This window comes from Mytilus galloprovincialis, chromosome 12 (genome assembly GCF_965363235.1).
Source record: "Mytilus galloprovincialis chromosome 12, xbMytGall1.hap1.1, whole genome shotgun sequence".
Lineage (NCBI taxonomy): Eukaryota > Metazoa > Mollusca > Bivalvia > Mytilida > Mytilidae > Mytilus > Mytilus galloprovincialis.
The window spans coordinates 21,832,124-21,846,346 of NC_134849.1; the positions used below are offsets into that span (position 1 = coordinate 21,832,124).

The window sequence follows — 14,223 nt, forward strand, 5'->3', positions numbered from 1 at the left end:
AATTGCAACTAAGGTGTTTATAACTTTAATACCGGTTTAAAATATCCCATATTATTGTAAGTTACATAAAGTACACATTGTGCTACTATGCATACTTAAACCCTCATTTTTAGTGAAAATTGGCATAACTCATTTCAAATTATTTTAGTTCCCTTTTAGTTCACTGAAAAACTGGCATAGACTTGTCTTAACAGGTGACCCTGTCTCAACCAACTGCTACATGTTTTCATAGTCTTAGATCTTAATTATATCAAAACAGTGGTATGATCTGTAAATGTACCGAATTGTGTCTTATTCTTGATTTTGATATTTTGAAAGTGCATGCAGAATCGTATGGCAGTTAATATGAACAAAGAAAGGAACAATTACCTTGTGGATGCACCTATTCTCTTTCCCTTCGTATGTGATTCAATTCCCTCAGATTTTGTTTCTCACCTTGATTTTTATCTTTGTCATTTCGTAATATGTCATATGAGGTATGAACTTTGGAATTATAATCTCTAATTAAACATAAACTATATCAATAGTTGCGCATATTAACTAATACAAAAAAGATAACCAACATATTTCATGTCCCAGATTATATACATACATTGTATGACAAGCCATCAAACCAAAACAATGTTTTTTTTATTAACAGAAATAGGTTATAAAACAATACTCCATAAATTTAAAGAGATCAAAGCCTTTTTCTGTATTTACCTTCATCATAAACGCTCAAAGATACATATTTGAAAGCCATATTACTTTCGAAGCGGTTGTGTGCCATGTAAAGGAAACGGCTTTAATTTATATTTTGTAATATATCTATCAACGTCAATACAAAAACGAAAAATTGAGTTACAATAATAAAAAGAAAACCACACAAGACTGATAAAGGCCTAGGCACCTGCCTTGAGGCAGGTGTAACTAAAAGGCGGGGTCAATTTATTTGTTAGATCTCACCCCTATCACTTAAAAGGTCTTAAATATCGACAATTTGGCTTCAAGGGGTGATGCGAGCCCATAAATCAAAGTCTCTCGAGTTTGTGTTTTACCTTCCTCGTATGAATGGTTAACTAAATATCACGATAACATATAATCCATTAAAAAGACCATGATTCTTTTTTATTAATTTCTAAAAAGAATTGTCATGGTTAAGGTAATTTTAGGAATATGTGTCATCGAATTAGAGTAACGATCGACAACTATTCAATAACAGTAAAGCAAAAGTTTACAAAATGATAAATATTCTTTAAAAAGAAAACTCATGTACACGTGTTTTTAAATGCATTTGTGAACTCCGTACCGACTGTTCTCAGAGTTCTTCCGAACGCCAAGATACATCACCAATTTACAAGGTTAAGTTCTATGGATTCAAAATAAAGGAAACCATTACTACAACTTTATTTCCGTTTTAAAAACCGTGGTGGTAATTAAAGGTCGTACCTTACAAGTTCTTCATTTGAACTTTGGTGGACAGTTGTCTCATTGCAATCACACCACATCTCCTGATTTATATAGGGTACGGGTGCTGTTTTTTTATTTCTAGTAAATCGGTACACATTTTGACTGTAGGCCGGTTCTTTTATCGATTAAATAAACTCATTAAAAAAATTAGGATAGAAATTTATATGTACGCCAGACATGATGTGTTTCGTCTATAAAAGACCCATCAATGACGCTCGAATTAAAAAAGTTAAAAAGGCAAAATAAAGTACGAAATTGAAGAGCATTGAGGACGGAAAATTCCTAAAGGTTTTGCAAAATATAGCTAAGGTGATCTATTCCTGAGGAAGAATAGCACTAGAATTTCAACAATTCAAAGTTTGTTAACAGTAAATTTATTAGTATGAACATATCAATGATAACTCAAATCAACACAGAAGGGCTGACTTCTGGGCTTATGATACCCTCGGGGAATTAAAAATCCGCTAGCAGTGGCATCGACCAATTACAAACGATAAAATAGATTTACTACTTACCAATTTCAACCCCTTTTAAATGTAATGGCACTTTTCTGTAAAATTGAGAATGGAAATGGGGAATGTGTCAAAGAGACAACAACCCGACCAAATAAAAAACAACAGCAGAGGGTCACCAACAGGTCTTCAATGTAGCGAGAAATTCCCGCACCCGGAGGTGTCCTTCAGCTGGCCCCTAAACAAATATATACTAGTCCAGTGATAATGAACGCCATACTAATTTCCAAATTGTACACAAGAAACTAGAATTAAAATAATACAAGACTAACAAAGGCCAGAGGCTCCTGACTTGGGACAGGCGCAAAAAAGCGGCGGGGTTAAACATGTTTGTGAGATCTCAACCCTCCCCCTATACCTCTAACCAATGTAGAAAAGTAAACGTATAACAATACGCACAATAAAATTCAGTTTTAATTACTACATTTTACCATAACTTCGCAATATTTTGGAACAATAACGGACATTAAACTAACAACACAAGCCTTTTACTTTTTTATGCATTTAAATCATACGTTTTTATGCTTGTACTGTTTAAGGTTGTTAATGATTTTGTTTGCCCTGTACTATTACTGTTTTAAAAAATATGTTGATACAACTGGTACCTTATTCTGAGTTGGAACTGCTAATCGTTAGGTTCACCTGAGATCAACCTTTGGCTTATGTTGGTGTTTGTATTACCTAGTCCCTACTTATGATGTTTTTGTACAATGTTTTTTTTTCTGCGTAGATTCTCATTTTCCCCACGGCCTTCATCGACTAATGAGTTTGTTAACTCCTTTGTTATCTTTTTTATAAATGGAAACCACAATGCATGAATATAATTAAGAAATTAATCATGGGGGCTGGAATATATCGTGATTTTACCGCGGGTTGGCCCTTTATGACAAATATTTTACCCTGAGCGATCGCGAGGGGTAAAATATCGGCATAAAGGGACAATCCGTGGTAAAATCACGAAATATTCTAGCCCCCATGAATTATTTCGATTCTAATAGGACAAATACGGCAACTGTTTTGGAGCACTCTAGTTGAAGGCATTATTTGCCGTTCCCATAAATAAACGCACTGTTAAAAAAAGGCAACAGTAGTATACCGCTGTTCAAACTCATAAATCCATGGACAAAAAACAAAATCGGGTTAACAAACTAAAACTGAGCGAAACGCATTAAATATAAGAGGAGAACAACGACACAACACTACAATGTAACACACACAGAAACGGACCAAGCATCAGACAAAATCCCACGAGAATCACAAATATAACATCAAAACCAAATACATGAATTTGTAATAGACATGCACCGTATATTAAATTGACGTAAAAGAAAGGTGAAAATTGAATTAGTAACATGCTCAAACTATTTACAATAACAAACTAAGATACATTTAGATTAATCTAAATGATTTTTGTACTTATATGCCTTATTTGTATGCATAAAATGACTTATATAATATATTTTAGCATCTTTTGTTTACGTTTCCTTGTTGTGATGATTTTCCCGTTCAAAAGCGTGTATTTTCCCGTAGAATGCTTATATTATGGCGTCATCTTTCTATGACGTCGGATAGCTCATTCGTAAAAAAAGCATATGACGTGGGAGCAAGATTGGAACAGCCCAAACAATATGTTTACCACGGGTGTGTACTCAAAGCGTTTGAATGACGTCATGTTAGAATAAGGAATATACTATACACAATACTTGCAATACAACATATAACTTATGCTCTTCAACTTCGTACTTTATTTGGCCTTTTAAGATTTTTAGATTCGAGCGTCACTGATGACTCTTTTGTAGACGAAACGCGCATCTGGTGTCAATATAAAATTTCAATTCTGGTATCTATGATGAGTCTATTATGAACATAGATACCATACATCAAACATAACTAAAGTAGCTTTTTATTCATAGATACATGATTTTATTCATTAGTTGTGTTAAGCTTTACACAAACTGTGAGTGCTATCATATCTGTACTTAGTGTACGTTTTTGTATTTCTTTGATGTCACAACTTCCTCCTCCCTCTTTGTCCATGACTGTTCCCAGGAATGTGAACTTGTCTACATCTTCTACTTTCTGGTCGTATACTGATACTCTTTACTATGTGTTTGCTTGGATCTCAGAGTTTTACATTTTTTGGGGTTAAATTTCATTCCAACTCTTTCAAATTCAGTTGTTTATTTCTGTGTTTTTTCATCAAGGTCGCTAAATTTTGAGGAAAGAAGTTCAATCTCGTCAGCAAGGTCAAGATCTTCTAGTATTAAAGTGCCATCGTATCCCTCTGGTTTTGTCTGCATTTTTTCCCCCGCATGATCCAGTCTATGACTAGAAGGAAAAGAAAACCTGACATTATCATGATTATGTTTTACTCCTTATTTTATCTCAAACCATTCTGATGGTTCTCCCTGCTCGATGACGGAACACTTAAATCCATCATATATCTCTTTTATGGTTATTATGATCTTGTCTGTTATTCCGTAGCTCTTCATGGTATACCATAGACTCTCGCGGCGGACTGAGTCAAATGTTTTTTCGAAGTCTATAAAAAGTATTATTAAAGCTGCCCTCCATTCATTTGTTTGCTCGAATATGTTTCGAAGGATAAAAATCTGTTCGTTTTTGTATTTAGGGATTTATAAATATCCTGCCACATCCGGTCTGTGTTTCTGATTTGATGAGTTGAGCCCTTTTCATTTTTTTATGGTTTGTTCTCATGTTGGAACGTTGTCAGTTTATTTTCGTTCTATGAGTTTGACTGTCCTTCTGGTACCTTTTGTCCCTCTTTTGTGCTGTTTTTACAACTGTTCCATTCACGGGAAAGGTTCAGTGCACACAATAATGTTTAACTCCGTGACATTCTTTATGTGCCATCCCCAAGCTAGAAACATGTAGTTCAGTGGTTGTCGTTGATACATCGCTGTCATATTTCCGCAAGTTGTTTATTTACGCATTATACTTGTAATTTCGCATTTGAATTGTTTCACATGTTTCATGTCTGGGTCTTTTATAGCCGACTATACGGTAGGGTTTGATGATTGCCTCACGGTAGCCAATAATTGTTTTCATACACTTCAGCTGAATATGAGTGGATAATTGTCTCTTTTGCAATCATAGCACATCTCCTAATTGTTTATATTTAGATGGTAAAACAATGTGTCGATGATTTCAATAAAAGAGCACTTCAAGCTGTTACAAAATCATTAAGTTATGATTAGTAAGGCTTATATAATAAAGACAAACTAAGGCTTACACGACAATTGTCGAAAAGACTTAAAATAACGAAAAGAAAAAATGAATACAGAAAACAGAGACTGAGCCAATCGAATCCTTCCAACACTGTTGAAATTAAATCTCAATGTGTGTGCACTTGGAATAATTGAGAGCTAGATATCATTTATAGACTGACTGAATGTCCTTTTTATAACCTTTTGTAAGGTTGCTATCTCACAAAAACAAAACATATGTTCATAAAATTAAATATTTGTTCGTAAAAACGGATATTTGTTAATAAATAAATTTGGTGTTTTTACTGTCTTCTGATTAGTTAAAATTATTAGTTTTATTTTCAATGTTGTCAGTTTTGATGGCGACATACCCACTCTGACGTTGTGTATTCATACGCCAACATGTGTGTACGTTGTTATTGTTAATATAAAAAATATGAAAAGTTCTTTGAGCCTTATTTTTGATCGAAATTTATTTATAATGAATAGCAATAATTTATTTTGATTTTATTGAACCATAAAACTAATTTTTGACTCTCCACATTTTACATAATCCGCTTCGCGGATTAATCAATGTGAAGAGTCAAAAATTATTTTTATGGTTCAATAAATTCAAAATAGATAATAAACATTCATTAAATAAACATAAAATATATATTCAATAAATCAAAATATGTGTTCATAAAATAAATTTTATTAGCATAAAACAAAACCATATGAGTTTTTGGTCATAAAAAGATTGATATATGTTCATAAAATCAAATAATTGTTCATAGCAATTGATTATTATACACATAATGACTGGTTATGAGGGTAATATATAGCAATAGTCATCAAAGGTACCAGGATTATAATTTAGTACGCCAGACGCGCGTTTTGTCTATATAAGACTCATCAGTGACGCTCATATCAAAATATTTATAAAGCAAAACAAGTACAAAGTTGAAGAGCATTGATGATCCAAATTTCCAAAAAGGTATACCAAATACGACTAAGGTAATTTATGCTTGGGATACGAAAATCCTTATTTTTTTCAAAAAATTCAAAGTTTTGTCAAAAGGAAATTTAAAAATGAAAAGCAAATTTGTATCCCTGAGATACCAACTATTGCCCGAGGCGAAGCCGAGCGAGAGCAATAGTTAGTACCAAAGGTACAACAAACTTGCTATTACCCTCATAACCAGTCATTATGTGATTTACTATATTGAACAAAGCAACTTTCTAAAAAGTCTACATACATTATCTGAAAGAAAAGAAAAATTTCACATAAATATGCAAGATATTAACTATAAGTTTTTTTTTATAGTACGTGTTGGGTTTGTTAGGACATGTAGGAAAATGTAGGAATACTTGGTTAAAAATTCCTGTCCACCTAACAAATCCTACTAGACTAGCTTAAGTGTTGTTCACTAAAGCAATCACAGTTGATGAGGACGTAATTAACCCATATTATACATTTACTAGGTTGAAGATCTTTTAAAAATGGGTTGCAAAGATTTTCCTTTTTTTAATTGCTTCTGGTACATGTATTTATAAGTGATATATTAATTTGAAAAATTACGACACAAATATATTATACGGTTTACGATATCAGAGTTTGACATGGCTAAGCACACAAAACCAAGTAGAATAGTTAATGACATCATTATTGTTCAATGAAAATAAGTATGAAAAGGTACAGGAAATATGATTATGAAACTATTAAGTCTTTGAAATTATTGACTGGCAAATAGTCTGTGAAATGAAATATTTTGTTATTTTCATTAAGAAAAAAACTGAGGTATAATAATCATTCTTATAATTAAAATATTAATTCATAAAATCAGTATATTGATTCCTATAATCAAAATATTCAGTCATAAAATAAAATCAAAATAGTCATTCTAATATGACGTCCTTATTACGCTTTGTAAACAAAGCCGTGTTCTAATGAGCACAACATATGTTTGACACATGCGCACAAATTTACTGTTTATATTAAAGTTATTTCCATCGTTATCTTATAAAATATATACATTCAAGTAGCTTACATAAACTTTTATAATATATGTTATATCGAACGACATATTTTTACCCTGCTCGTACTTTTAAACTTATCAAATATGAAATGTAATGTACAGACTCCTCGGGGAGGAAACGGGAACAGCTAAACATTTTTACGGTATTTTCGGACGCTTCGATCTATAAAAATACTGTCTTTGTCCTATTAGAATCGAAATAATTCCTTCATGTCATGCTCTATGCTCATTTTAACATGGGAAGGCATTATATTTGACAACAATTTACACCTCGCTAACGCTCAGTGTAAAATATCGACAAATATAATGCCTACCCATGTTAAAATGAGCATAGAGAATGACATGAATGAATTATTTCTTAATTCATACAAGCAAAATGTTCATTCATTAAATCAAAATATTGATTCTAAATATCAAAATATTCATTCATAAAATCAAAATATTCGTTCATAAAATCAAAATATCCATTCATAAAATCAAAATCAATGATTCTTAAAATCAGTGTATTCAGTCATAAAATCAAAACATTCACTCTTAAAATGTATAAATACGTTCAATAATTTTTCTCATTGGATACTTTGTTTCTTTTGTACGGAAGCCGGTTAGTGTCAGGGTAGAGTTTTATTTTTAAGTCGTTATAACGACTTAGCTAAGTCAAACCCAATCATGACTTTTCTAAATATCCTGCTGGAATTTACCCAAAGGAATATACTTTAAATAAATCAAATTTAAACGGTATTCACTGTCCTTGCCTAGATTAAGATATTTCGAAAGCAAACTGACAACGCCATGGTACACAGAACAAATGACAGAAAATTAGTTAAAAATACTTATCAACACAAAGTATAAATGCGTAAACCGAATCTAGATATCATAATTACTCGTTAAATATGGGCTGCAACGCTTAAATAAACTAGATGTGTCAAAGCGACACGAATGGTCCCGTCCCAAAAAGTTGAAAAATCTGCAATTTCAATAACACGTGTGGACACAAACATGATGGTTGTCTCACATTGATATGTTCATAATTATAAATTAACTGTTAACAAAACTCAGCTCAGAAAAAAACTCCGTATAACTGTGATTTTCAACAATTTATCAAAGTCCAAAGCCCGTAATTTCGGCAAAAATTAGCGGAGCGGGACAATACTTTACCTTGATCTGTAACTCATCATGGTCAACTCACAAACCAAAAATCAACCCAATATCTGAAGGCGTTTACATAAACAACTCCGTATAATGGTTTGTTGGGGAATGACGGAATGACATAATGACGGAATTTCGGAATTTCGGAAAGACGAAATTTCGCAATTTCGCAATTTCGGACAAAGGTAAAACTATATGGCACCGACAACGTTGCGGGGCCATAAAAAATATAATGATTCAAAGTTCGTCTTAACTGTTAAATTACGTGGACGAATTGACAATCTGGTGTACAAAAATATAAATTAGTATTTTTGATGAACGGTATACTTGGATTTTAGTACGAACAAAATCATCTTAACACGGCGTCTCTCATATCTAATTTTGTAAAACGAACGTATGAAGCCATTGCCAAAATTTTGTTAAAAGATTTGAAAAGAGTTGAGCATTCCCTGTTATTGATATGTCAAGAAAACATGATGCTGCTCTTTTATGTTAATATTTTAAAAATGTATACCAATGCGTTGATCACTATAACAGAATATTGATATATTAAATATAATTATAAATGTATAGTTATATGTAAAATACAAATTAATTAATTAATGTTTACTCTAATCATGCCATGGTCATAAGGTATATGTACATAAGAATAACAAACTGTTATATGAGGTGGCAATACAAATCTTAGCTGCGAATGTCTGAATAATAAATATGCATCACGAATACACTAAATGGGTACCTATATACAACAGTCATATTTCTGAACAAATATTCTGTTACTAACATTTAAGGATACGGGCTTGAATTTAACGTTACAATTGTCAACTAAGACGCTTGATTTCTTTGTGTACCTTTAACAACTTACAACATGTGTTGTGTAGTTGTTTACATTTTACTTTTCATTGAATCAGAAATGCTTCTTTTGCAACATTTCAATTAATCCTCTATCTCCACTCTCCCTAGCAACAGACAGTGGTGATCTTCCTCTCAAATCCGCAATATTAATATCAGCCCCATTTTCTAAGAGAAGTTGAATCACCTTACAGTGATTGACGCTAAGATTTTCAAATATTAATTCATCATCAAATTCAAACCATTTTAGTTCATTATCAATATCATTAAATATTATTTCATCATCACCTTTATTCTTATTAATGATGCTGTCTTGTTTAAGAATGGGTTCATTATGAATAAAATGTAATCGTTGCCTTTTCCTTTGATAATACGTTTTATTTTGGTCCAAATAGTATCGAGACAAATGTTGTAAAACACATGCTAAAAGAGGTGTTGTGCCGAACTTGTCAGAGGCATTAATATAAATTCTGCAATCAATAATCGCTTTGACTATCTTATATTTTCCTCCTAAGCACGCTGTATGCAGCAATTTTCTTCTTAAGATACCAATTGCTGTAATAGAAGACCCCTGTTCGATTAAAAGTTTGAGAATTTTTAGATTACCACAGGTGTACACAACATGTAGGCATGCTAATGTATTGAATGTGGTGGCTTTATTTCTCAATCTGGTATCAATTAATGCACCTTGATCTATCAGAAATTTAACTATCGTATAGTAGCCACCTTTACAAGCAGCATATAAAGCTGTCTGACCATTCGGACTAATTGAGTTAACATTAGCACCTTTTTGTGCAAGAAATTGAACAGTTTCCAAGAAACCTCCCCCACAAGCGTCATACAATGCAATGTTTACATTTGCTCCTTTTTCTAGAAGTATATCAGCTATTTTATAATATTTTCTTTGGCATGCTGCAAACAATGGAGTATAGCCATTTAGACAAGTCACGGATAAACCATAATCGTTTATTACATCTTCGGACATTTTGTCTACTTCAGCGCCATATTTGAGAAGTAATTTGACAACTTCAATATGTCCTTTTCTACTTGCTAAACACAACGGGGTTTGTTTAAACCAAATATCTCCATTTGGTTCTTTTGATCTGAAAAAAATATTAATCTTCCGTTCTGCGAATGGCTGTCCATCTATACACATTCGCCAAGATTGTGTTTGTCCAGTCATACACGCTTGAAATAGATATTCATAATCATTGCATATACCTTCAGTTATAAACCCAGTAGGAGATCTTCTATTCGTTATATTTACTATTTCATTACGCTTGCAGTAAGAAAGAGAATACCTTAAATTATTGTCATCCCAATGATGAGTTTGTAAAAACTCTCCATAACCATCATTCCCTGCAATGTCTGCTAATATCACAGAATGTTTATGTTGAGGCAGATACATGTTCACTTCAAAAATACCTAAACTATACAGATGATTTACGATAGTTTCATTTCTTATATCATTTGTATAACCTTTCGATACAATCAACCTCGATAATTTATTGTTTCCGCTCTCAAATACTGAAATTAAGGCTGTCTCTTGATCTCTCTCTGAGATTGCAATAGGGCAATGTTTTTGTATTAGATAGTCTGATATATCGTCATTCCCGTTAACCATTGATTCGTAAAGGGGATACCTTCCAATGCTATCTGGTTTGTTTGAATCTAAACATCTGTTTCTTTCATCATGTTCATTGTACACTGGTTTGTTTGAATCTAAACTTATGTCTATAAGAAGCTGGAATATATAGAAGTTGTGTGCAACGTGTAGCAATGTTTGTCCAGTTTCATTCATTTCATAAACATCTGATCCATTTTTGATTAGTATGTCTACTATCTTATTAAATCCACGTTGGCATGCTGACCATAAGGGTGTTTTCCCGTCTTTATTACAACGATCATTAGAATTTGCGCCTTGTTTAATAAGTAATTTCACTGTTTCATCGTATCCCTTGGTGCATGCTATACACAAAGGTAAATGAAAATGATTACGGACTTCGGTTATATCTGCACCTTTTTGAAACAGAAAGGCGATAACCTGTATTGAACCATGTTCAAAAGCCAATTTTAATAGCGATGTCCCATCGTCCGTTTGATAGCTTAAATTTCCGCCTTTATATGAAAGAATTTTAACTGTTGTATCATAGTCGTTCTGAACGGCAACTAACAAAGCATCACTTATATCAGCTCCCTTGTCTATTAACAGTTGTATTAAAAGACCATGACCTTGTTGACAAGCAGCTACCAAAGGTGGTTCGCCACAATTAGTTTTCATGTTTACGTTTGCCCCTTTTGCAATGAGTGATTGGACAATTTTCATATCTCCATCCATACATGCTTCGTATAGCGGGGTCAGTCCATAACGTACCACATAGCTCGAAGTGTCATTTATTTGTGCCCGAAATCTGTTGTTTTGGCACCAAGTATTAGTTACTTTTGAAGATCTTGTTTGTACATCTTCTCTTGTTGTGAACATGACTACATCCTTTATGTCATGATTTTGCTTTGCTAGATTTAGAGGGGTTAACCCGTGTGTATTTATTAAGTTAATGTTTGCTCCACGATCAACAAGTGTTTGAATCACACCAGTCGATCCTTGTCTACATGCTTTGTGCAAAGGCGATTCTCTATCTTTATCTAACATGTCTATAAAGCCATTATGTTCAATCAAAGTTCTAACTATTTCAATGTTCCCAGCCAAACAAGCTGCATGCAATGGTGTTTCACCGCTATCATTGACTCTAAAGATATCCGCATTTTTGTCAATAAGCAAGAGCACTATCTTTAGAAAGCCTGCCTCGCATGCGATGAATAAAGCGGTTTTTCCTTGCATATCGACATTATTTACATCCCATCCTTTTTGAACAAGCATTTCAACTATATCGTCGTGGCCTCCATTGGTTGCATTTAATAGTGAATTGCAACATTCGACGGCATTTGTTCCTTGATCTATCAAAAGTATGGCTATGTTTTTAAAACCACCTAAACAGGTAATGCACAATGGTGTGTGATTACATTTATCTCGTACGTTTATATCACATCGTTTCTTTATTAGACGTTTCACTATACCATAGTGACCACAAGTACAGGCCGTATAAAGAGGGGTTTCTCCGAACTTATTAGTTTTGTTAACCATGGCTCCTTTATCAAGTAAAATATCAACCGTCTTCGAATGCCCATCTCGACAAGCAGCTGTCAAGGGGGTGAACCATCCATTCCGGGCATTAACATCAGCTCCTACAGAAATAAAAAAAAGAACAAGGTCGTCATAACCTCGCAAGCATGAAATGATGAAGGAGTTAATTCCATTTTCGTCCTTGGTGTCAATAAATGTTCGTTCCATGTCGCCGTCTAGATCTTTAACAACATCTAAAAACTTATCTCTGTATTCTTTGTATTTCATTTGCACATTGTTCAAACACCAATGTATTTTTCCATTTTTAAGGTCCATTTTAAGCCTAGCTATGTATTTCTGCTCATCAATCGTAGAAACGATGATTGTAGACTCACCATTTGGTTTTTGTATTGACTCTAGCTGTACACGTTCACATATTAATTTATCATCTGCGTATTTGAGAATCGGCGCGACTAATGATTTACCAAAGTAGTTACATAAAAAGTCAAACATTTTATCGTGTATAATTTTGTATTCTCCATCTACTTTAGTAAAGTAAGTGCCAACACAAGCGTTTAGTTTGTCTTTAATTGCGGACCGAGGGGTGTCACGACCTAAATTGCAACATTCAAAAATAACCTTTAGCTTCCTTTTTTCCTCTTTGTCAAAATCATATAGGACATCGAACATACTTTCGTTGATTGTTCCGTTGTATATTACACACAGTAATAAGACACAGAATTTCTCTTTGTCGAAAGTTTTCAAAGTATCCCATTCATCAGAAAACGTTTTGCATGGACTGTTCAGAAATTCATCAACTTCAAAGCCGTCATGCTTAGAATAGAGAAAGCACATTAACGGCGAAAACTCAACCATTTTTACAATATCTGATAACATTTCGTCATCTACTTTAAGATACTTTCTAGCTAGTTTCATTTTATCTTCAGTTGAATAATTCCTTGTCAAATCGATCAGTTTCAGAGAAGATTTTAATGTTTTGTCAACGTTTTTCTGTTTGACAATTTCAGTACGACAAGTGGCTAACACTTTTGTCTGACCCTTACGTAAGATAAAATCGACAAACTCCTTGATTCTCATCCAGTTCTCAATGTACTTGATATTTGGTGTATATTTTCCACAAATGTCATCTACAAAAAACACCTGACGAACATTGTCTTTATATCGCTTTTTGATATCCTTCACATCATTGCATGGTACTATCGAATAGCCCTCTTCCTGACATAACTGCAATGCTATATTTTGTCCAGTCATGGTTTTTCCCATTCCGGATACTCCTGTCAAAAGTACGCAATGGTTGTCCTTAATGATTCTTGATATATTTGTGAAAATATCTGTTTTGATAAAATCTTTACTATTCTGCTTCCATCGTTCAATTTCGGGAATATCAGCATCTGCAAAAGCAATAGAGTTTTAACAAAAATAAAGATTATATAATCAATCAGGTACAGATGTTTGGTCTAATAATTCAAAGATTGATGTATGCCATATTAATGGTTCATTGTTTATTTCTAATAGTAAAGTGTTTTTTAAATATTAAGGATATAACTTGAAGCTCTTTCAAAGTTAGGTATTGAAAATCAACATTTCTGAGGGAAAACATGTCAATTTTGATGAGGTGTTTAGATATATCTCATGTTCGCACAAGCAATGTCAATCTCTAATTAAAAAAAAAAGAAATCCAATACCGAGGAAATACAAACCGCTTTGGTTATTATATGTCCTATTGTGGTTATTTCTCTTTAAACTTACATTAACGTTAACTTTGAAATGATAATTTTGATAATGCTTAAGTTTCCAACGCATAAGATGGACGCCAGAGAAGGACCTCACTTAACTTAGAACCATATGGACAATGCATACAAATGTTTTCGCTTGGA

The 14,223-nt window shown here is 33.1% G+C and overlaps 1 protein-coding gene across 1 annotated transcript; it reads right to left on the reverse strand.

Moving 5' to 3' along the window:
* Window positions 1-7,952: 7,952 nt before the first annotated feature.
* On the reverse strand, window positions 7,953-13,145 carry LOC143054169 (uncharacterized). The gene has a single exon (XM_076227089.1). The coding sequence runs from the start codon at window positions 13,013-13,015 to the stop codon at window positions 9,260-9,262; it is 3,756 nt and encodes a 1,251-aa protein (XP_076083204.1). The 5' UTR covers window positions 13,016-13,145; the 3' UTR covers window positions 7,953-9,259.
* Window positions 13,146-14,223: the final 1,078 nt, after the last annotated feature.

Coding starts and splice junctions, on each gene's coding strand:
- LOC143054169 (XM_076227089.1), bottom strand. CDS start 13,015: ATGTTCGATGTCCTATATGATTTTGACAAAGAGGAAAAAAGGAAGCTA.